Below are 22,792 nucleotides of genomic sequence, written 5' to 3'. Positions count from 1 at the left end.
AAATAAAATTACTTTTTTAGTGTTAAAAAAAATTTTTTTAATATTGACAGTCTAGCACTTTGAAGAAACTTAAATGATACTTATTTTTAAGAACACATAAAGACATGACTGCCAAGGACTTTAGTGTTCTTGAAGACGAGCATTAGTTGCTCGAAAAACTAGAATGCCAATATTAAAAATTTTTAAACATTGACAAAGCAGTTATATTTTATATTTGAGTGATATAAATATGATTTGGAAAGAGATTATAATATCTCTGTTGCTGATATAGATTTTGTCTCCAAAATAATGTAACAAAATCTTTTTCCTAAAAAATTAAGAAATTGTAAAATACAATTCACATTTTTGATAAAATAGTTCCTAAATGATGAAAATATGCTTTTCAACAGTCTGTTTCTTGTAGGCTACTACAGGAGCCTCAAGTTTTTATTCTCTCTGTGCTTAAACTTCCATCAGAAGATAAAAACACTGGACTCAAGCAATAATCTACAGGAAAAGTTGGTGTATTTTTATGTTTGCATTTTATGAGATTTTTTCTTAATAATAATAATAAGCAAATTTTGGCACAAATGTAAGAATTCATGATGATGATATGAAAAAAAGCAGCAAATCATCAAGCATTTTTATCATCATTTTATGATACAATTTTTCAAGCAGACAGTTGATAGAAATAATAATAAGTATCACAGGAGTAATATTTTATAGATCAAAAATTCATCTTATGGCACAAGAGTTAAAGAAGTTGTTTTTATAAGCAGAAAATAAGAAATGATTTTTTAAATTAAAAAAGAAAAATCATATGAATTAACAAAAACATCTTGTATATGTTTTATATTATGAAATATATTAAGAACATCTGGTTGAATTGTCCATAAACACCTTAAATAAATTAAATAAAAACTTTGTTTTATCATTTAAAAATATTTTTTGAAAAAATTAGAAAAATTTTTATGTTACGGAATAAAGCTGAACTTATTTTCTTACTAATGATATTTCTATTATTAGCAAATTTCTAATAATCAACAAATGTATTTTAATTAAAATATTTACAAAATAAAGAAATTAAAATTTAATGAATTCTTTGATGTTTGACCAAGCACAATAATAATGTAATATTTATTAATTTTCTGATTAAATTAGGAATTATTTTTAATATCATCAAAATTAATTAATTTTTTTGTCTTAACAATAACTTATTTTAGAATAGAAATTAAATTGAATAAAAATTTTTATTTTAATAAAATTGAAATTATTCTAAATATATATTTTAATAACTCTAAAATTGCATGTTATAATAAGCATTTAACTTATATAGTTTTAATGTATATTAAGATTTAATTGAATTTTTTAATTACATTATTTAAGAATTATTAAATATATTACTGTATATTGTTAGCATAATAAAATATTATCTCTGAATTAGTCAATTATTCCCAATTTTTTTAAATTACTGAACACTATTCAAGATTATGATCTGGGATTAAGTAGTCTGTAAAGATATTCTAGTATTAAGTCTGAGAGATGAGACGAGGCACTTGTCAATTACAGATGTGGGTCTCGTCTCTCTACGAGCCATAAAAAAATATACGAATAAAATCGCTAACAATTTATTGACAGAAATTTTTAATCCGTATCGCTTTTTGTCGTGTTTTTTTTATATCCGAATCTGTCGATAAAGCATATCGTATTTCCATGCAAATAAGAGCATGCTCGTACGTGTGAAAATGACAGGAAAAAAACGAAGCGGGACACGTTTCGAAAACGAAACACGTCCCCTGCTTCTTGTAAACAGCATACCTCACATACAAGAGTATGCTCTTATGTGTAGCAGCTTGTCTAGGCTTATGAGAGCATTACACCACTGTGCCAATGTAAATTAAATGTAAATATATTGATATGGTAACTATTCAATGACGTCTCTGCAGTAACCATTATTAAAATTAAAAACAATGCTTCTGATATTATAAAAATTGGTTTAAAAATAGTGAATTTTTTAAGGTACTTTGCAGACTATAGTGCCGATTTTGCCCGTCTATAAGAGCATGCTCTATGTGTGCAGAAATACAGTTAGACTATAACTTAGCATATATTAATAAATGCTAACTCATTACAATCAGATTAAGTCCTTCATATGAATTTCTTGAAAGAAAATATGAGAACAGTCTTGTTGAAGAGGAAAAAATAGTTTAATAAGACTGTTACAGCAGTAATAGATGATTTAATTAAGAATTTTTATTAACTTCTATGGTAATATATTATTAAATTAATTATTATAAATATTAAAAAATTTTTTTGTAAAAAGTAAAAAAAAATTATTCTATTTTAATAAAATAAAATAAAAAATTTAATTATGATTTAAATTGATAAATGCTAATTGTTGAAAACTTTAGAATAATTCACATAAATGAATAATTTTAATCAAATTTTCACAGCATATTAGACAAAATTTCATTAATGATTTATTCCTGTTTATTTAAGAAATTATATATTTGCTAATAAATTATGTTTTATATTTAGAAAGATTTATTACTTAAACAAATTAAGTTGACTCAAAAACATTGAATGCAGATGGAGAACAGAAAGTTAATATACATAGAAGAGAATAAAATTTTAATAAATACGTCCAATATTTTTCTTTTTATTTTTAATGTAATTAAGGAAAAGACATTTAATGAGTGTGATTATTGTACAAAGAATTTTCATTTAGATTTATAATTTTTTCTTACGATCTTTCAATAAATTCCGTCGTACGAAAGAGACGGAAAAAATAAAGTATTACGGTCAGCGTGGAACTTAATTCTTTTTAATGTAAAATATGTAACAAAAACTTAGATTGATGTTGATCTAAAAATCCATTAACAATAGTTAAATTTATCACTAAAAGATTATCAAAAATAATTCTATACTTTTCTGAGCACAAAGAACTATTAATTAGCCTAAATTAAAAATTCAGCAGCCTGTAATTCTCCAGAAAATTAAATGTATTGTCTAGAGAATTACACATACTGTTGAATTTAATGAAAGTCTTCTTTCTCTTAGCTAAAAATGTTCTCATTATACATTTATATGTGTGTGTGTGTTTTTTTATATATGTATGATCTGAAAATAGGTAAAACATCCTTGAAAATGTTGAATATATTTTAAAGAAAAATTAGATTAAATTACTGATTTAAAACACTCTTAAGCTGTTTTATCCATAAATAAGACAATAAAAATCTAAGAAAGTAAAATGAATTTAATTTTTGTAGAGTAATTTAATATTTATTGTAATAAAATTAATTTATTAAAATGAGCAAAAGTTGAAAAATTATAATACCTTTATAATTCATTAATTCATGTTCGTATCTTGTCAGTGATAGAAAATAAACAAGATATTGTATATTTTTAACTAGTTTTAGAATTTAAAAAATTTTTGAATTATTAACTGAACATTTATATTAAGAAAAATCCAATATTGCTGCTAGTAATTGATTTTTTTTTCCCTTTAAAAGTAAAGTTAGTATTATTTGTTTATGTTATGTTAAAAACATTCACACTCATTTAAATTCAGTTGTTTGAGACAGCTTTAAGATTTTAGGAAACAGGTTTCCTAAGATCATAAAAATATTAATAAAAGTGAATTTATCTACATTTATTTGTCTTTTATACCTTATTGCTTTGAATTTAAGACATGCCTTTTTTCAGTAATTTCCCAGCAACAGTTATCAATTAAGTGATAACTGTTGTAGGGAAATTACTTAGGAATTGTTTTAACAAATTAAATAAAAAGGTAAATAAATTGCACACCAGTTTATATAGAAAAAATATTTACACATATTTAATGATATTTGTAAATGTTTTAGTTTGAGAAATATACTTTTTATTAACTTTATATTCAGGTACACAATTACTTTAAATACTGTATTACTTCCTATTACAAATATTCTTAAACTTGTAAAAAAAATTCTCAGAAATGAATTGATTGATAATTGCAAGTAAATATAATTTAAAATAATTTATTAAGGAATAAATATGTTAATAATGTAGTTAAATAAACCATAATTAAGAAAATATAAAATAGGAGATTCTATAAAATTTTCTTTGCGTGTAGACTTTTAAAGAACGATTAAAAAATAGTCCAAATTTAAGTTTAGAAAAGTGAAAAAAGTCTGTCTTAAATTCAAAGCAGCAAGGTATATAAGAGAAACAAATATATATATAAATAGATTTTATTTATATTCTAAAGGCTCTCTGTGTTGCTATAACCATAAATCTCTTTAATTTACTGCTTTTTTTTTATAACCTTATAATTTCTAAATCTTGTGTCAGTTATTAAATTTTTCACATTGTTCATTTTGCATCTTTCTCTTCTTCAATAACATTAGTCAGTTAAAATTTACTCACTAATACTTCTTTATTCTTTTTAATCTATTAAAATTTTAAATTTATATGAATAAAATAAATAAATTATCAGATAATTTTAATAAAATGCTGCTTTTTAATAACATTGAAAAAAGCAAATATACAATTAGATGTATCATATCTGTAATGATAATTAATTATCATTTTATCGAATTATCTTAATCATAAAGGGAATTTTCTTTGTCATTGGTAAATTTTTGAAAGAAATTTTTATAATTTAATAAACTGAAAGAAAGATCAATAACAAAATTCAATTTTAGAATAATAATTGTAATCAAATAAAATATAAATATTATACAATGATGAATAATTTTTGAGAATAAATTTAAAAAAAATTGATTATGCTTTGTATCAATTTTGAAAATATATTCAAAAGTAATATATTGCATTTTATTATTATATTTTACTTGTTTCATTTGTTTTTTATTAATGCAAAGTTAAATAAAGAAGAAATTCTTTTGAATATCTTATTAAATTTAAAAACTTTTCAAATTTGTTCTTTTACTGATATTAAAAGAATTTTTTTTTTTTGGATTAATTTTAGCAAATATTTAAATATATTTCATATAATTATTTTAATTATTCATTGATTAATTACTTATAAAAATAACTAAGTTTATAATGTTAGAAAAAGGTCTAGTACATAATTAATATTAATGGATCAGTAACAAATTAGTGCATTAGAAAATACTTTAATATTCATTAATAGAAAAAAATTTATTACATTAGCCTACAATTTCATTTTAAAACTGCTTTTGGGTACAGTTGGATAGTTGAAGCAGAAGTATTGACCTGCTGCTTGGGAAGGGTCCTCCATTTCGGCGCAAGTTGGACCGTTATAAATTCCATGGAGGGTTGGACCCATCTATAGGACTGTTGAGAGCTTGTATGGGACCTGGTTCTAATGCAAACTCCCTCTGCTTTCTTTTTAAACAAATGAAATACATAGAATGTTTCTTTATTAATTAAAAAAAAACAGTTTAAAAACATTTTTTTGTTTGTAAAAATAACCTTAATTTAAATCACTATGGACCCCTACGTTATCTCTGAGCCCAGGGAAAATTCCTCAGCTCCCTTCTCCTCTTGACAGCCCTGACAACTATGTTGGATTTTATTCCTTGCTATCAGACCATCCTATTGTGGGCCTAGTTGAATCAATAATAGGCACAAGAAAAGATTCTCTTCATTTCTACAGTATAAAAAAAGTTAAAAATTTACTATGGAAATTAAACTTCTAACAGCATAGTTCAATATTATACTATCAATAAATAAGTTTAAAGTCTAAAGTGAATTGTTAATTTATTAGAAATATAAAATATAATAGCAAATAATGTTCATAAAAAGTTTATAAAAGCCATGAAAATGACAATCCTGTACATAGTAATATACACAGTTAACCATCAATTTAACAGACTCACTAGGTGGAAGCAGTGTCTGCTGATGCCAAAAGTCTGTTAAATTGAAGATGTTTTAAAAGCATATGTTGAAGCATATAATGAATGTGAAAGATGTGTTAAGATGTTGTTATGATATATAAATGCGAATAAAATGATATTATGTACTGTATATTGAATAATTTGTAATCATTGACTTATTGTTTCGACCTTTTAGCGCACACTATTCATAATTAAAAAAAGGTTTTAAGTTTTTCCCGTAGGACAAATTTTTGTCCATTAAATTGGAGTCTGTTAAATTGAGGCTTAATGTACGGTACTTTATATACGTAATGTAGCGGTTATATTCCGATACTTGAAATTGATTTATCAGTCTGGCACAGAAACGTCCTGTTCTTTTATACAATACCATCTTATTAAGAGTACAAATTATTATATTAAAGTATATTAATTTTTAAATGCAATATTAATTCGAATATATTTTCATTAATAAATAAATTTTAGATTAGGATTCCATTGGCCGCCGTTTAATTCAATCACTCATCTTCATCTACACGCAATCGGAGAAGTTGATCAAATGTCTTATTTGGCAAGACTTATTTTTAAATCGAATTCCGCTTGGTTTGTAACAGTAAGTAATTTCAGATTTTGCTTTTTCTAGCAAAATTATAATTTATTTTTTATATTTAAAAATAATATTTCTTTTTCAGCCAGAATATGTTTTGGACAGATTGGAAAAGACAAATTTATGATTTTTTTTATTAATATTGTGAACAGTTCATTTATATGTAAAAATTTAAATCTTGTAAATTTATATATAAAAACATTAGTTAAGCATTGAACACTTATTGGCCATTTCTATTTAATATTGTTTGTTTAAAAGTTTCACAAATATTAATTAAATATATTAGGAAATTGGTAGCTAATTTATGATCAAAATTCTTAATAAAAAAAATCAAGATAAATAATTTTTTGTGTGTATTTTTTGGAGGACAGACTCGGTAAATTTGCCTTTATTATTTCTCAAAAGTAATATATTGAATGAAATAATAATAAAATAAACCATCACTTTTTAAAATTTGCGTGTTAATGTTAACTCTTCATTTTAAAAATTGATATTGGTTATTTAAAATAATTTTTACAAACATTTTAAAATGAAAAAATTAACAGAACTGAATCACTGTTTAAAACAAAAACTTGACTCCAAATGAACACAACATGTTGACCAGCAAGAGAGAGAAAACATATGTAGTTGTCTTAAGAAACATAACAACATGTCTAGACTATCGGTTCCTAGTCTCTTTGCAAAGTTCCAGTTTTCTTCAATGTCTGATTATAGTCTATAAATATATATGGATTAAACTTGGGAGGTTTAATATTTTTTTAATTCAGGGGCAGTTTATACTTTTGAGCTTAAGTGGTTGCAGAAATAATTTACAAATTTGAAAAATAAATAAGTTTCAAATTCATAATTAAATAATAAAGAGCATAACAAGACAAAATTTTAACGAAGGAACTTAGCATTATTCCATTTATTTAAAAATTAAGTACAAAAATTGCATCTCGAAGAATGCTAACGAAAAATGCCACCGTTACCAAATCGCAACGTGGGCCAATTATCTACCGAGATCGAGCCAGACGTGGCCTTCGGCCTGCCGGTTAGAGACCCCGCTTTGCACCGCCGTTGCACTTACTTCAATTATATAATATTGTATAAATAATTCACTCCCAATTTAAATAAATAAATAATATAATATAAATAAAATCCTAATATAAATAAATAAAATTTTGCTTTTACAGTCTATACAAAAGAAAAATGATTTAGATTAATAATAATCTATAAAAATTATTGGGAGAATAATTTGGAAAGACAATGTTGTTTTGTAATTAGTATTGTGTTGTATGTATTTTTCATTACTTCATTGTTTATATATGGCAAAACAAAGCAGTTCATAGACTAATTATATTTATTTTAATAATTATTAAAAATGTATTTATATGTAGGCTGCAATAAAGAATACAGGTTTGTAGACTTGACGTCTTTATTATGTTGTTAGAAATACATTAATTAAAAAGTATTTTTTTATAAAATAAAATGTATAGTTAGTTATATAATTCAGAATAAATTATTCTTGATTTTATAGTATTATAATAGATTTATTTATTGATTTTTTTTTATCAAATCAAATTATCTATTTTTCTTTTCATATTAATTTAATTTTAATTCCAATATTTATTTTTTAAAATACCATATATTTCTGCAAATAAGACGATAGTTGAATCATAAAAAAAGCCCCCCGAAATCCGGGGTCGTCTTATAGGACAGATACAAAAAAATTAGATTGTCTGTTTTTTATAATGGTTTTAATTTATATAAAATTCAAACCGTAATTATTTACCAGTAGAGAGTAGTTTACCAGTACAAAATAGAATAGCCCGTAGGACATTTTTGTGAATAGTCGGAAGTCGTTACCCGAATGCCCAAATCGGTGGAAACATTTTCAACAATAGCAAGGCAGAAAATAAAATTTGTTCGTTCGAAAAATTACAAATAGGACGTAATTCCGTATACGTTATACGGTATTATTATTCGGACGACGATCGCCGATCTAAACTAAATTCGTAGGCCGTCGACGGTTTGGGGGTCGTCTTATAGGACAGATATATGCTAAAACTATAAAACTTTGACAAAAATTTATACCTCGTCTTATCTGCGGAAATATACGGTATTTTACTTCAAATTGTTTTTTTTATAAATTCACACTTAAATATTTTTATATTTAAAACAAAAAATAAATAAAACTTGTAAAACTATAAATATTACAAATGTATGTGCATAAAATATAAAAATTAAATTTATAATTTATTATAATGTTTTTAAAGAGCGAAGCATTGCAGATACTTAAATTGTTATAAATTTATAAGATAAATGTATTTTAAAATTAAAGTAATCTTTGTAAATTATTCTTAAAGCATTTATTATATAAGTTTTATGTATCATGTTTAAAATGTAGTAAATATTGACAAATCATTGTAACTTATGCAAATTATTAATGTTTAAATGCTATTAAACAGATTAAAATAGAGAATTAACATGGTGCATCCCTGTTACATTCTGTGATAAGTATATATAATATAATAATAATTGCTTTTTTCTAATAATAATAATAATTCTATTTTTATAATTTAAAGTAAAATTGAATATAAAAATTGAAGATAACATCATAATAAAAATAAAAATTTTATCTTTTACTGCTAGAAACTTTTTATTATCTGTCAAAATAAAAAAAATTCTGAAATAATTTCTTCAATAATAAAAATTTTTATTTATATAAAAAAAAAACTAGAAATTTTTTAAAAGTGCAATAAAATTTTTACTTGTTTTTATAGTTGAGTTAGAGGAAGAGGGAGAGAGATTCCATATATAGGGCTCATAATATCTCGCATTATGTCGTTCCATTAGCCTTTAAGTAATGTAGTTTCTGCGATTCATCAAAATCGTCAGCTAGGTCTTTGTTGAATTATGGAAGGGAAGTAACCAGAAGAGTTTAAATGCCAAACATAAACTAGAGTTATTTTAAAAACATTCCATTTTCAAATACTCAAATGGTGGGAAAACAAGCAAAGTGCAGATGTCTAAATGATAGAAAACGAAAGCTTTTAAAACAAGAATTTACCATTCTATAAAATTTTCTTTTATGTTACTACAAATTGTTTCGCAATTATGCACGAAACTTTTAACGAAAATATAAAAAAGAACAACTGAAATTTCTCCTATTATAAATTTTAGACGCGTATATATTGTCACGTTGTTATAGTAAAAAATTGAAGAGGAGGAGGAGGAAGAGGAACAGGAAAAAAACCACTTTTCATAAATTTATTAGCATGACTAAATCTATAAATTCCACTATTATAAATTCCTCTTTATGGTCCTTTGATACTGTTAGTCGAAAGTCGAACTTACAAAAGTCACGTACGTTAATCGTAAGTAGCATCGTTTGTGTTCGGTATCAGAGTAAATTGTACTTTCGTAAACGAAATTCATCAATTAGGAAAATATTCACGTTTATATTTAAACGTATTAAATATCGGTTAAAAATATAATTGGGTTGAGTTACAAGCCAGCTTTTATTTATTTATTTTAATTTAAATTTACTCGTGCTTTTTTATCATCGCTAAATTAAAAACAAGTTTCGGCGAGTGTGGGTTGTTATTATTATTATTATTAATTTTTTTTTAATGAAATGAGTTTTAAATGGTTTAAAAATATCGATTCTTGTACAGTTAAATAAGAAGCAAATTGTTGTTTGTTTAATGAGAGAATTTAAGATGAATTTTTATGTATTTAGTACGGAGCTTAAGTAGAATTGAACCGAATTAATCCGATTTAAAATTTATCTTGAATTTTCTCCATTAAATGTTAAAGACAACTGCAACTTTCGTCGCTTTAGTTAATATTAATAATTAAGGCGGATCGAAAGGGAGAAAGTTAAACTGAAATTCTCTCTATCTCTTGTAGGAGCTTGTTAGATTTTATAATTAACCGATTAATTAATAGCCAATCAACTTTGGATAACATCGCCAACATTTGATGATAATTAGCTTAGATTTTCGTCTTCTTTACGAAAAAATACATATTATAAATCAAAAAACTATTTATAAAATGGCATTTATTATTCAATTAATTAAAGATTTAGCGATATATTTTAAATTATACGTAAAATTTTCATTTCATACGTGATTTATACACCAAAAAAAATTAAGATGCCCTCTCTAGATACTAGTAAATTTTTTTAATTATTCGATTAAAATTAGTTAATTATAATGAATTTTAAACTTTTTATCATTAAAATTAACGGAAATTTATATTTATATATTTTTTAATTAGCATTTTACGTTTTAATATCATTAAATACGTTTATAAACTCAAGCGGCTTTGTTCCTTCTCTGCAAGGCTTCTCTGATGGAAGGTGAAGCAAGCTTTACAGGCGCGCTTAAAAATTATAAAAGAACATCGTAAGCAATATTTTATTATACTGATTTTTTATTTATTTATAAATTACAGTTTTAGTCTTTTTATATTATTATTAAATATTTGTAAATAAATTTAAAGTAATAAATTTATTAAGTATTCTCCGCCTTTATACATGTTATCAAAACTTACCTTGGAAAAGGTTAACTAAATTATTCAAAAATCGAAAAAAATTATACTAAAATTAATGAATTATTATCAGATATTTTAATTTATAGAAATTTAGAAGAGGGAAAATAGAGATAAACGATTCGTTCCTTTAGATTTCTTCATAGACACGTTTCTAATTAGTCCCAAAAGTTGTTTCAGGATTACATCTGAAACAAAAAAATCAAACAAGATTCTATTTGTAGACAATGTTCCTGTGAAGTAAAAAGAAATAAACAGAATAAGGAGAGACAAACCAATAAATAAAAGAGTTCCCTTCTAACTGCAACGTAGAATTGAATAAAATAAAAAAAACAAGTTTCTTGCAGCAATTACAGTGAAAAAATAAAGTAAATAAATAAATAAATCATTATATTTTAAACTTTTAACAATCTTAATTGCAGTGACAATGAATACATTTAGTTCTTTTAAGCTTAAATTGTGTTTTTTTGGTGCTAAATACTTGATTAATTTCGTTTTTTTCTCTAGATTAAAAACAAGTTTCTAAAGCTGTTTTTCTGTATATTTTTTACATTTTATTTATAGAAAAAATTTTAAAATAATTTTTTTTATTTTATAAAAAATGTAATTCTTTAATATAATATTTCTTTATTTAAAAATGCCATTTATAACATACTTAAACAAACTCAAACGATAGAAATTACGTTAAAATGCCATCGTTTTTCTATTTTAAATTGTAAATAAAATAAATTATTTAATATTAAATCGACGATTTGATGAGATATTTATATAAATTTATTGTTATATTTAGTAAATACGCTATAAATTAACGGAGAGGAAAAAACAATATTTCTTCGTGTATTCATGCGAATAACTTAAAAAATCGAATTTAATATTGTTTCATTTAAATTTATTTAGGAGAAAATTATATAATTAACACTTAAGAAGCATTTTTATTCTTTTATTTAACTAGGATGTTAATTTGATTACTTTTTCAAATTAAATATAAACGTGCGAAGATATTTAAATAAATAAAAAAAATTAAATAGATTTTAAAATTTTTTAAATAAATAAGTAGGGAAAAAATATATATTTCATTCGAAAATATTTTTTTATTTAAAAAAAGGAAAAAATGTATATACAATAAGATTATTCTGTTTGTTTTGATTCTGATCAATAGGGAGATATGAGGAATTTTACAGTAGGTTTTCATGCACTTTCCAAATCTTTCTAAAGGATCCCCAGAGAAATAATTTAGAATTTCTTCGACGTTTTGATATTTTCGTATAAAGAAATTTGACTTTCTATTATTTTCTTCAACTTAGAAAATTGAGATAAATTCAAAATCAACAAAGAAAACAAAGAAGAGACCTCGCTCTACTGAACTCTTCCATTAAAATACGTTTAAAAAATAACAAATATTGGCATTGAATTTTTATTTAAAAAATGCTAGAAAATCAAATATTGTAAAATTAAATAGATAAAATATTTAAAAAATATACAGGATAATTTTCTGAATAGTTGTAATAATGTATATCGATGCGGGTTTACTCCAATGCATCATAGGATTGAAAATAATAGATCTTTGATTCTTTGTCTCTAGCAGTCCATTAGGAAAAGACCATTGGAATCCTGGCAAACTGAAGTAGAAGATCAAAATGATACTAATGTTGTGAGACTCGGGACTTACCACTAGTATAAAGAGAGATCCGAGTGGATCAACTGCAATACAGACTTAACCAAGGGACACGAAGCTATTACTTGAAGAAGATGAGGGTCCATCCATCAGCATCCGAGATGGATACTTAAAATTATGCAACTTTCTTCTTTTTTTCTGATTACCACAAGTGAATTTATTCTCCATCGATTTGACATTATTTGAGTATAAATTGTTTTCTTTTTCGTTTTTCCTCCTTTAATTCACTTTTTTCCTGTCCCGAATGGCATAAATGATGACAATTACTCCTCCGCATCACTTTAAAGTTCTCTGAAGTTTAAATAATTGAATTTTAACGAGCAAAAATTATGCCAGGCTGCAATTTCAAAAATATTGTAGACCTATAAATTCCTACTGACGACCGTCTGTCTGTCTAATCTCGAGAACGCAGTTAGACGACGGCATGACTCTGTTGCTAACAGGAAAAGTATGACGTACAGGAGCAAGACTACTAATTTCAGGTGGAGAGCATATATTTTAAATTAAATAAATGAAAAATATATGTTTTTGATCTCAAATTATTAGTGTCTTGCCTCTGTAGATTATACTTTTTCCGATGGCCGGTCCTCTAACTCCCTTTTGAGGAAATGTTTAAAATTCAAACCACGTGACTTCCGATCTAGATCGGAAGTTCGTATGCAGTTAATTGGGGCCTCCTACTCCTGCCCCATATCTGGTCTCGGTTTTCTTCTATGTAACGCCGTTCTGGAGATTAAGGAATGACAGACGGATGGACTCCAGTGGGAATTTATAGGTAAATTTTTTGGGCTGCAATTTTAAGGAGCTTTCACAGCAGAACCTCTGTAAACCGGAATATTTTTCGATTTAAACAGGTTCCGTCTTAGACACAGGTTTGGTTTACCTCTACACACGAAAAGAGGCAGTCTGGATCTTTTTTTGATGTACAAATAAAGAGATAAATTAATTAGAATTTATAAAATTTATTTATTTAATATTATTTTTATCGATAATTTAATTATTTTGAAATTTAAATTTTAATATTAACATCTTTCTTTTTATTTTTAAAGCTGATAACGTAATCTTTCTAGTTAAAATAGTATACATTTTAAAGAGAGGGAAAACTTCCTTGTTTTGTTTCCTGAAAACACGAAAAATATTTTAATCAGTCAAGGCTATACAAATATTTAAAGAGGATTTTTCTACGTCGAATATTTACAAAATTAATCAGCATTATGTGAGGTAGAAAGGCTCGTTCTTCTTATTATCCAAAGGGATAATAAATATCGATCCCTAAGTGTAACTAGAAGTCAAAAAAAGTTTAAAAAAAGGCACGAGTTTATGTTTAAAGATCCTTTACAATCAAGTCGTAGCTTACTGGCATGGCACGTATCGATTAATTTCTCCAGAAAACCCACCTTCTGGGCAAGACGTAATTAGAAACAACCCCCTCCAGTCACGTGACTCGAGCTAAAAGATTCGATTGGAGGTTAATGAGGAGAGAGACGGATAAAATTTTCGTGCAAATTAATTATTTTTCCACCTTAAAATTCTACAATTTGCTCAAGGATGCGGGGGATGAGCGACGATTGATATGTAAACTAATTTATGTGCCGGTATCCTCTATTTGTTTGTTTATTTATTTATTTGTCTGGGAAAAAGAAAGTCTCCTTAAGACCCTTCAAAGTAAATCCTGTAGTCTGGACGTGGACATGGTCGGTGCTTCGCAGGCCCACACTGCTCACGCGCTTTACAAGAGTCAGAACAGATAACACACCTAATCCTACCGTAATGACTTTCATGCCAGGCTAACGCTTAGCCTCTTTATCAAGAGATTCCTGATTTGAAATAAATTGGGAGGAGAAGAAACAGGAAACGTATAAAAAAAAGAAAAAATTGGACACAATAATTTACTTGTCAGCCAGTATTATAAAGCATTATCCTGCCATAACTTCATACTTTCTTAAGCAAGTTTAACATCCCCGAGCCACGTCACGCGTTATATTTATTCGAAATTCTTTTTACTTTTTTCTAAATTTCTCTTCAAGATAAACGTAGAGTTGATGGGAAAAGTAACTTTTTTGGCATTTTATTTCACCTAAACCACCTTCTAAGATTACTTCATTTCTTCGCTTTACGCTGGAGAGAATGGGAGTACGTGAAAAGAATTGCTTGAGGAAATTTGAACACTTCTCATTAAATATATTCTTCTACCCCCTCTTCTGCTTGGGTTTCCATTGTCCCACTCCATTTTTGTGTAGTTTTATTGCTTAAAAAATCAATCAAAACACCACTTTCGAATACGTAAAGTGGGAAGAGGAAGAGGAAAGAAAAACATGGCATCTCGCTAATTTGAAAGGTTGATATAAGTAGAAGAGAAATATCCCTGTGTAGTTTGCCATGGATAACAAGGAACCCTAAGGCTAAACGATCCAGATCTTGTAACAAGCATCGCGTTTGTTAGTGTAGTTGTTGTGAAAGGACGCAATCAGTCCTATCGACCCTTGTGGATAATGTGGTCTCCGGTTCGATTGCCTGGCCTTGTTAGTTACGGGATCGCCTCCCTCTTCCATTGATACTAAACTTCTCGCTTATAACGCTATTTCCCGGGTAAACAAGACGTATCACTTGTGTTATACGTAACACTACTACTTGGTAACGTAATAACTGATTACCGGAGAAGCATGTCTCTCTCGCTCTCCTCGTCTTCTTCCTGCAATTAGGAGATGAATGGGATGAAATTGTGTACTTTATTGTTGTTTTTTTCCTTTTGTAAATATAATATTTCTTACGCGTGGAGGGACAATTTAGTGGTTTTTTCGGGCACGAAACGGAGGAATGGAGGTCTTTTCCTCCGCATCAAAATGGGTGTCGATTCGAAATTTATCGTTTAATAAGATTTAAGAGAAAAATTTGAATTTCCTCCATGTTTGCTGTCAAAAATGCTGTTAGAATTTTACCATTCGAATGGAGCTTTTATCAATAGTTGCGTGCCATTGGATGTTTGGTCTGCCATCAGCGCTTCTTCTATGTGCAAAGAGTATTATGGGGTCATATTTTCATTCCTAAACATTCCGTCTCTTTCTCTCCATCGATGACACATCCCTTACAGCATCGTGTCCATGTTGACACTCTCGCTACATTAACATTCCCACCTCCCGACCGAGGTTCTAAGTGACCCTTAATGGCATTCGTTTTCTAGTGGACTACGCAGTAACCGGGGGTTTGTAGACCAACCATACCAAAGGAAGGGAGAACAAATTGGCGCAATTTTCTAATCAGCTGGAAGGTGCGTGGGGAAACTGGCTGAATAAATTGGGGGGAGGACCAATTTGCTAGGGACGTCCCCCCAGGGAATAGGACGTTGATCAAGTATGTGGGGTAGGATTTAGCCTTCCCCTTTGCTTCTCGTTCTGCTTTAGTTTTGATGCGCATTTCTCGCGTCAACACGTCCAAATCGTCTTCCAAATATGCATAAATTGATGGAAAATTGGTGAGTTACTCGATTTCCATGATGAGTTTCCATCGTTTGTTTTCGTATTTTCTCTATAAAAATGGTATATTTTCGCTTTCCAAAGTGTGAAAATTTATTTAAAATCATGTTTACTGTGATGTTTTCAATATTGTTCTAGGTTTTTATTAATAATAAATTCGGATAACTCCATCACTTGTCACGTCAATTGTTAAATTTTCTGGCTTAACTGTTATAAACTTATAAAAAAAACAGCATATATTAATCAATATCTTCTAAGAAATTATCTTAAATATATAAAAATATAATAAATAAATTAATATTTACAAGAGAGGATGCTGTAGAGAAGATCCGCATTCCTCAACACAGCCAGCTACTCCATTCCTTGTTTATTATTGTTTTTCAGAGTATTATTTAAGTCAATAAACACCCCCAAGCGATTCAAAATTAGATAAAAGGATTTTTTTAAATAAAAAAAATTTATTTTACTTCCAAAAATGCAATTTTATCGTGGAGAAAACACATTCCTAGATAGGTTCCATCGGTAATATTTCATCTAATCAATTGGTTTTCGCAGAGAATTTCAACTTCACAAAGAGGAAAACTCATTATCTGATATTCTCTTGATAAAATAAAGTTAAAAAAAGGGAGAAAAATCTGAAGAATTTTGGTCATTCCATTAACGATAAGAATATTACATTTTAAAGGTGAAAAGTGATTAAGTTCCTATTTAACTATTAATCAAGAGCCACTGCTACAAATTAAAAATGGTATGTTGCTAATTAAGTTTACTTTAAAGAAAAAAATAAAAGAAATTAAATTTTTTTATTCCTCTTTTATTTTTAGTAAAGAACAAATAAGAAAGAATTGGAATGCAATTTTCTTCTTCGGCATCTTTTCCAGCTTCTCCAAGAATTAAAAGTGAAAGGTGTTTAAAAAATTGCAATTACTTTTTTCTTTAAATTTATTTAAATTTTCAGAAATTAGTAGAATTATTTTGTTTAATTGTGATTAAATTAAATAATTTACAAGTTATTAAGCTTAATTTTTCGATTAGAATCCTTAAAACTTAAGTTCGACTCCTCTGGAGGAGGGATGATTCGATGAGGAATATCTTTAATTAAGTGAAATTTAATTTAAAATTTATTCATAATTTATAAATTTTATGATAATTTAAGCTTATTATTTTGAAATAAACTGTTTTAAAATTGTAAAATTCTTATCATTTTGGCTATTCGTCTTCCGCATCTTTTCACAGCTTCCGGCGCGTGTTTTAAAGGAGAATATTAAAATAAAATCGAGACACAAACAGGCGGATAATTTTTTAAAAACTTAGGGATGTTTTTACGAAATATAAAGTGTTTTTCGTGGAAGAATTAGGGAAATTTTATAAGTTACATCTAAAATTACTTAGAAAAGGATGATTTTTAAGTTTTGGTATCCTTGCCTCTTCTACATTTATCCCTTCAATTTCGATGGATTTTGCTCGCATCCATCTTTGTCACCCCTCACGTTCCTTTCTTTTTCTTGTTACCAAATCCAAATAAGATTTCTTCGCACTTCTGTTTCTCTCGCCTTTTCTCATCGATCGTATTTGTTACCCTAAATTGAACAGACTACAAATGTTTTCCATTGAAATTTCTGTCAATCTTCCATGAAATATTCAAACGATTTCCAGGAAATACCTTAAAATATTAAAAATTCCTCTACCTTAAACCGTAGATGAATCGAATCACACCATAAATCACCGGATAATTCGAATTATGCTGTGGATATTACCGTAGTTGAGCCATACTAAAGTACTTTATACTAAGGGGTAATTAAGTTAGGGTTTTCTGTACTTTTAAGGCTGAAAATAAAAGGAATAAATGTTTAAAAAATAGGTAATTTACCTTAAAAATGCGCGCGTGTGTACGTTTTTCTTCGTTGGTTTATTGGTCCAGTAAACAAGAAAATAGAAAAATAAGCAGGTGCATGAAGAAGTAGTAAACTTGCTTCCATCATTATTTTCTTTTTATGACACCTGCTTACGTAACAATACGAAGCGAAACCTGAATGCAAAGAAAGTAATACAAATTTAGCAAGTCCCTCAGGTGCGATCATCTAGCTACATGCATCAGGAACTCGATACTATTTTGTAAATTTGCTTGCTTATACTCCAACGAATTCATTGAACCAATGGATGTAGAGGATTGACTTTCTTCCTGGAGAAGGATATCATCTCTCTCTCCCTCTCTTCTTCTTTCTCTCTTTATTATTAAGTATCTAAAATCATAAATTGTTACTTCTACTCATTTGCAATCCTCGTATCGAATGAACTTTTCAATATTTATATCAAGTGTCTGCGAAATTCCTCCCCATTCTCTTAATTCTCTGGACGTTTCTTGCTAGTTTGGCTCCAAAACGAGACAAATTTTAGCCATTCTAAATTGCAGAATGCCCTTATTTAGGGGTGTAAATATAGCAAAACGTTAACAAAGCATCTATCTCTCTCCCACGATCAAAATTGCTGAGCAGGTGGATATAAATGACGTAAGTCTTTTCTAATCAGACTAGGAGCTGGAAGGGATCACCTTGGAGCGGTGACTTCATTAAAGCAGCGAGTGGCCGGAGACCAACAATCACCCTCTGGAGGGAAGCTTGAGTAATGAGTAACCTAACAGTAACAAGCAAGGCCAACAAACGGCCCGAAGCAGCTTCTATTAGGGTCTCCTTCTCTGGTCTCTGTAGCCTTATGATGCTCCTGGGAGAAGTGTGCCCACTGCCAATTCCAATAGGCACGGGGGCGGTCGTGTTTGATGTGACTGGGTTACCACTGCCCCAATCAATACACCTCCAGTGGCCTATGGTGGCTTCTATCAATATGTACGTTTCTCGGCAGCATCCCCAGCAATAAGCTAAATTCTCGTGATTAGAAAAATAAATCTAGTAAAAGGAGACAAAATACACTACCACCACCTCTTCCTCTTACTGACTACAATTCGGTATAATACGTGTTGTGTTAATTAAACAACAACGTCACAATACTCCCTGCGTAATTATCCAGGTCACAGTAGATTCGAATGCGTGTAATTTCATTTTACACTATCTCATAGTCGTCCCCGAGCCACGTTTGTCTCCGGATATAACATCCATCTTCGTCCCTCTGCTACAACTTTCTTTATCAAAACGGAAATGCAAATTGGTAATTAAGAAAAATGGCGCTTAATTCGGTTCTTAATAACTCTAAATTAATTGTAATTGAATTAAAAACCAGCCCATAACAATTGATTATCTTTAAAGATGCTCTAATTTAGGAGGTGAATTATCTTTAAAGATGTTCTAGTTTAGGGGGTGAATTATCTTTAAAAATGCTCTAGTTTGGGGAAGTTTTTTCTAATTAATTTACTAATTTCTCTTATGATATTTATTAAATAAACATTAGAATTTATTCTGGTGTAGTATTATTAAGCGTTAGATGTGAATAAATACTCTATCTGAAGATAAATGAAGGCGGCAGAATCATCAATGGACAGAGAACTGACTAGTTGTTCCAATTCACTGCTTCTCTCACTCAGCCAGTAAATTTGATTTGTCTTCTCGCTCAGTTAAGCTTATCTGTGGGGAGAGGATTTGTCTTGGCCACATCCATTCACCATCCCTGCTCTTCTTTATCTCTGGACTTCATTAACCAAATCAAACGGCTGCTGTTTCTTTAGCAAAGACTTAGTTACACCGTAGGGTCGGAGGGGGGACGTAGAATATTATCAGGTAGAAATTTTTAACGTGTTACGCCCCGTATCCGTTACGTGGTACAGGAAAGCCATGCGGTGCGCGTGCTAAAGCCCCATAATCACTTTAGAGAAGTTATCTGGTGTCGGCAGACTCGCAGAGGAGGGAAAAAACCCCACCGACGAACAGGGAGATCCAACTCCACAGGGAAAGTGTAAAATTTCGAGTGGACGTAAACGTGACTGGTAAAAAAAAATCCCTCTCCATTCTTCTATTCATAGCCAGGAGCAGAACGAAACTTTTCCAGTGGAGGTGGGGTGGAGGTTGAATAGTAAAGATTTGGTCAAGCGTAGCTTAGAGATGCTTGGATTATTGTGTTTGGTAAGTGAACTGAGTTAGTAAAATCCTCATATTTCTCTCGTTATAGCCGTTAAACCACTGTAAAATTACTAAAAACTGGTCGAAACGTCATACGGCACCCTTGAATCGTGAACGGTTCTAACGTAAACGGTGGTAAATAGGTAAGGTTAAACTAAACTTTACACGAAATTAAACGATTAGAACTGTAAATAAATCATAAAATAATAAGTTTTAAGTGTAAATATTACAATTTTATCGAGCGGTAATTACATTAAATCTATTCAAATAGAATTCCGTTCGGGTTTAATGAACTCGATAAATGATTGGGTTTATAATGGCCGAGAAAGTAAACTAACGTCACTTTAGATTTAAATTCAAATATTTATTTAATTTCGAAACGTTCCTTATTAAATACAACATACTGAAGTGTATATTCTGAAGGTTAAATGTATATTCTTGCATCGTAAGCTTATATAAATGGAGAGACGATTCGTAAGTGATGGGATGGATAAAGGATGAGGGGAGATCAAACAGATGATGAAAATTTCCGGAATAAATGGTGAAATAATCGAAATATATATCATATATTTTTATTATTTATATATTCTGAAGGTGTAGATTGCGTTAAAATTACAATAAACAGTGATGCGGAAGATGAACGGATGTTTCATCTCTCCGAAATGTCTACAGGTCACGTCTCAGATTATTATTATTTTTTTTTACCAGAAAAAATAAGTAGAAACGTTTTATTTATTGATTAAAACAGAAATTAAAGCGTAAAGATAATTTATAATTAATTAATTTTCTCGTCTAGTTAGAAAAACGAGTGTAAAGATGTATCAAGAAACATCTAAATCAGAGCGAAGGGATTAATAGAGGCAGCGAACGAATTTATATTTTTATCTAGAAAAGGTAAATTAAAAAGTGGAGAGAAGGAAAAAATAAATAAATTTTAATTGAAATGGTGTCAGAGTTGTTCATAAAGTTGTTATTGGAACATTTTCGTATGAAAGTTTGGAAGGTAGAAGGAGAAAATGGGTGGGAATGGAGCAGATGGTTTCCGACTAAGCTAAACCATTCATACATCACTCTTGTCATGACTAGAAAGGATGAAAACTGACTTGGTCTACATCCGTCTGCCTTCATTATCTTGCGAATTTTTGCTTTTTTCCCCATTCCCCTATTTTTTATTATATTTTTTACCTTTTCGAATACTCTTCCCTCTTCCTTTCTGGCAAATGATGATGACTAAGTGCAATGTCGTCGATGTGGAAGAGAATGTGAATAACGTTACATAACCTGTTTCCGTTTTGTTTCTCTCCCCTTTTTTGTCTTTTTCTTTCATGTTTCCGATCTAAGAATTGGTCGAGAATCGTGAAAATAAGTCTATCTTACTCCAATATTTTCTACTTTATCAGAGCAACAGTTAACAAGAAAACTGTTGTTTAATATACCAAGGCTTAAAATAGGTGTACGTTTATAAAAATATGCCTAAAGTTTTACATATTTGACACATAAAAAATTGAAATATGGGAATAATCAAGCTAAACTTGCTTAAGACTATGATAATTTACGTAATTAAACAGTAATAAACTTAATTTTTTAATATAATTTTATATTCAAAACTGGAAAAATCACGTAAAAAAACTATTTTTCTACGTTAAAATATAGAAATAATCGAGCTAAACGTCAACTGGATTACGTTATCGACCAGATTAACACACAAAAAATCGATTTAAAAGTTAAAAAAAGGACAATTTTCTTGAAATAAAATTAAATTAAACGTCAAGTTTATATTTAAAAGAGAAAAAAATGACAAACTCCATTTTAAATATAGGAATAAAGATTTTTATGCTTAAATATCTTTTGTTTATCCGACGTCTTCTATCAATTACTGATTCTATTTTGCACAGAATAAAACAAGGCTATTCCAGAAGGATTTGTCCAGAGAACAGAATAAAAAAATAAAAAATACAGATAGATAGGATCTACCCTTCAACCTTACCCCTTTTTTTCCTTCTTTACTAGTTGCCATAGAGAAGGAATGGCTTTAGTTTCTCCATGCGTGTAATAGGTTTGTACTGTAAATCCCTTAAGGGGGTCTTCCGTCCAACAGAGGAAAGTCAAGGGAAAAAAAGTAGTAGTTTAGCTAGAGGAGAGGACAAAACAAAAATATTTCCACTTTATTTACATAAAATTCACCCCTTTTTTAGTGTCATATATATAAATACGATAATAAAACAATTGCATTATCCCTATCCCTGTGTATACACACGCACTTCACGAATTGAATTCTTTATGAAACACTCTTCTCTACTCGATTTTATTTTGTTCCTTTTCTATCAAATAAAATTACCTTAACTTGTAGAACTAAATTTATTTACCAATCCGAAGAATCGAATTTTATTTTTATATATTTTTCTAATACATCTATAAGAATGGCGCTCTTTTTACGTATAAATTATTAAGATGTAGGGTTTTGTAGACGGAGAGACGTTTGTTTTATATAATTAATCAGTAAAATTCAAAAACTTTTTATTAAATTATCGTGTATTTTGAGGAAAAGGCGAGCGACGGTGTATAACCCGCACCGTCGTAGTATATAATCGGCCCGGTTATAACCGCATCATCTTTGAAGT

At 28.5% G+C, this 22,792-nt stretch overlaps 1 protein-coding gene across 1 annotated transcript in view; it reads left to right on the top strand.

Annotated features, from left to right (window-relative positions):
- The window catches only part of LOC136970642 (adenosine 5'-monophosphoramidase HINT3-like), a 39,227-nt gene extending 32,590 nt beyond the window's left edge, over nt 1–6,637 (top strand). Inside the window, exons 4-5 of the mRNA XM_067265101.1 lie at nt 6,300–6,426; nt 6,506–6,637. Of these exons, the coding sequence (XP_067121202.1) occupies nt 6,300–6,426; nt 6,506–6,547 (169 nt within the window). The 3' untranslated portion in view covers nt 6,548–6,637. The remainder of the gene's footprint in view (nt 1–6,299; nt 6,427–6,505) is intronic.
- Nucleotides 6,638–22,792: the final 16,155 nt, after the last annotated feature.

The sequence above is a fragment of the Centruroides vittatus genome, unplaced genomic scaffold (assembly GCF_030686945.1).
Source record: "Centruroides vittatus isolate TY-2023 unplaced genomic scaffold, ASM3068694v2 contig_2073, whole genome shotgun sequence".
Taxonomy (NCBI): Eukaryota; Metazoa; Arthropoda; class Arachnida; order Scorpiones; family Buthidae; genus Centruroides; species Centruroides vittatus.
Note: the sequence above shows the minus strand (reverse complement) of the source record. Positions and strands in the feature narration are given on the sequence as shown.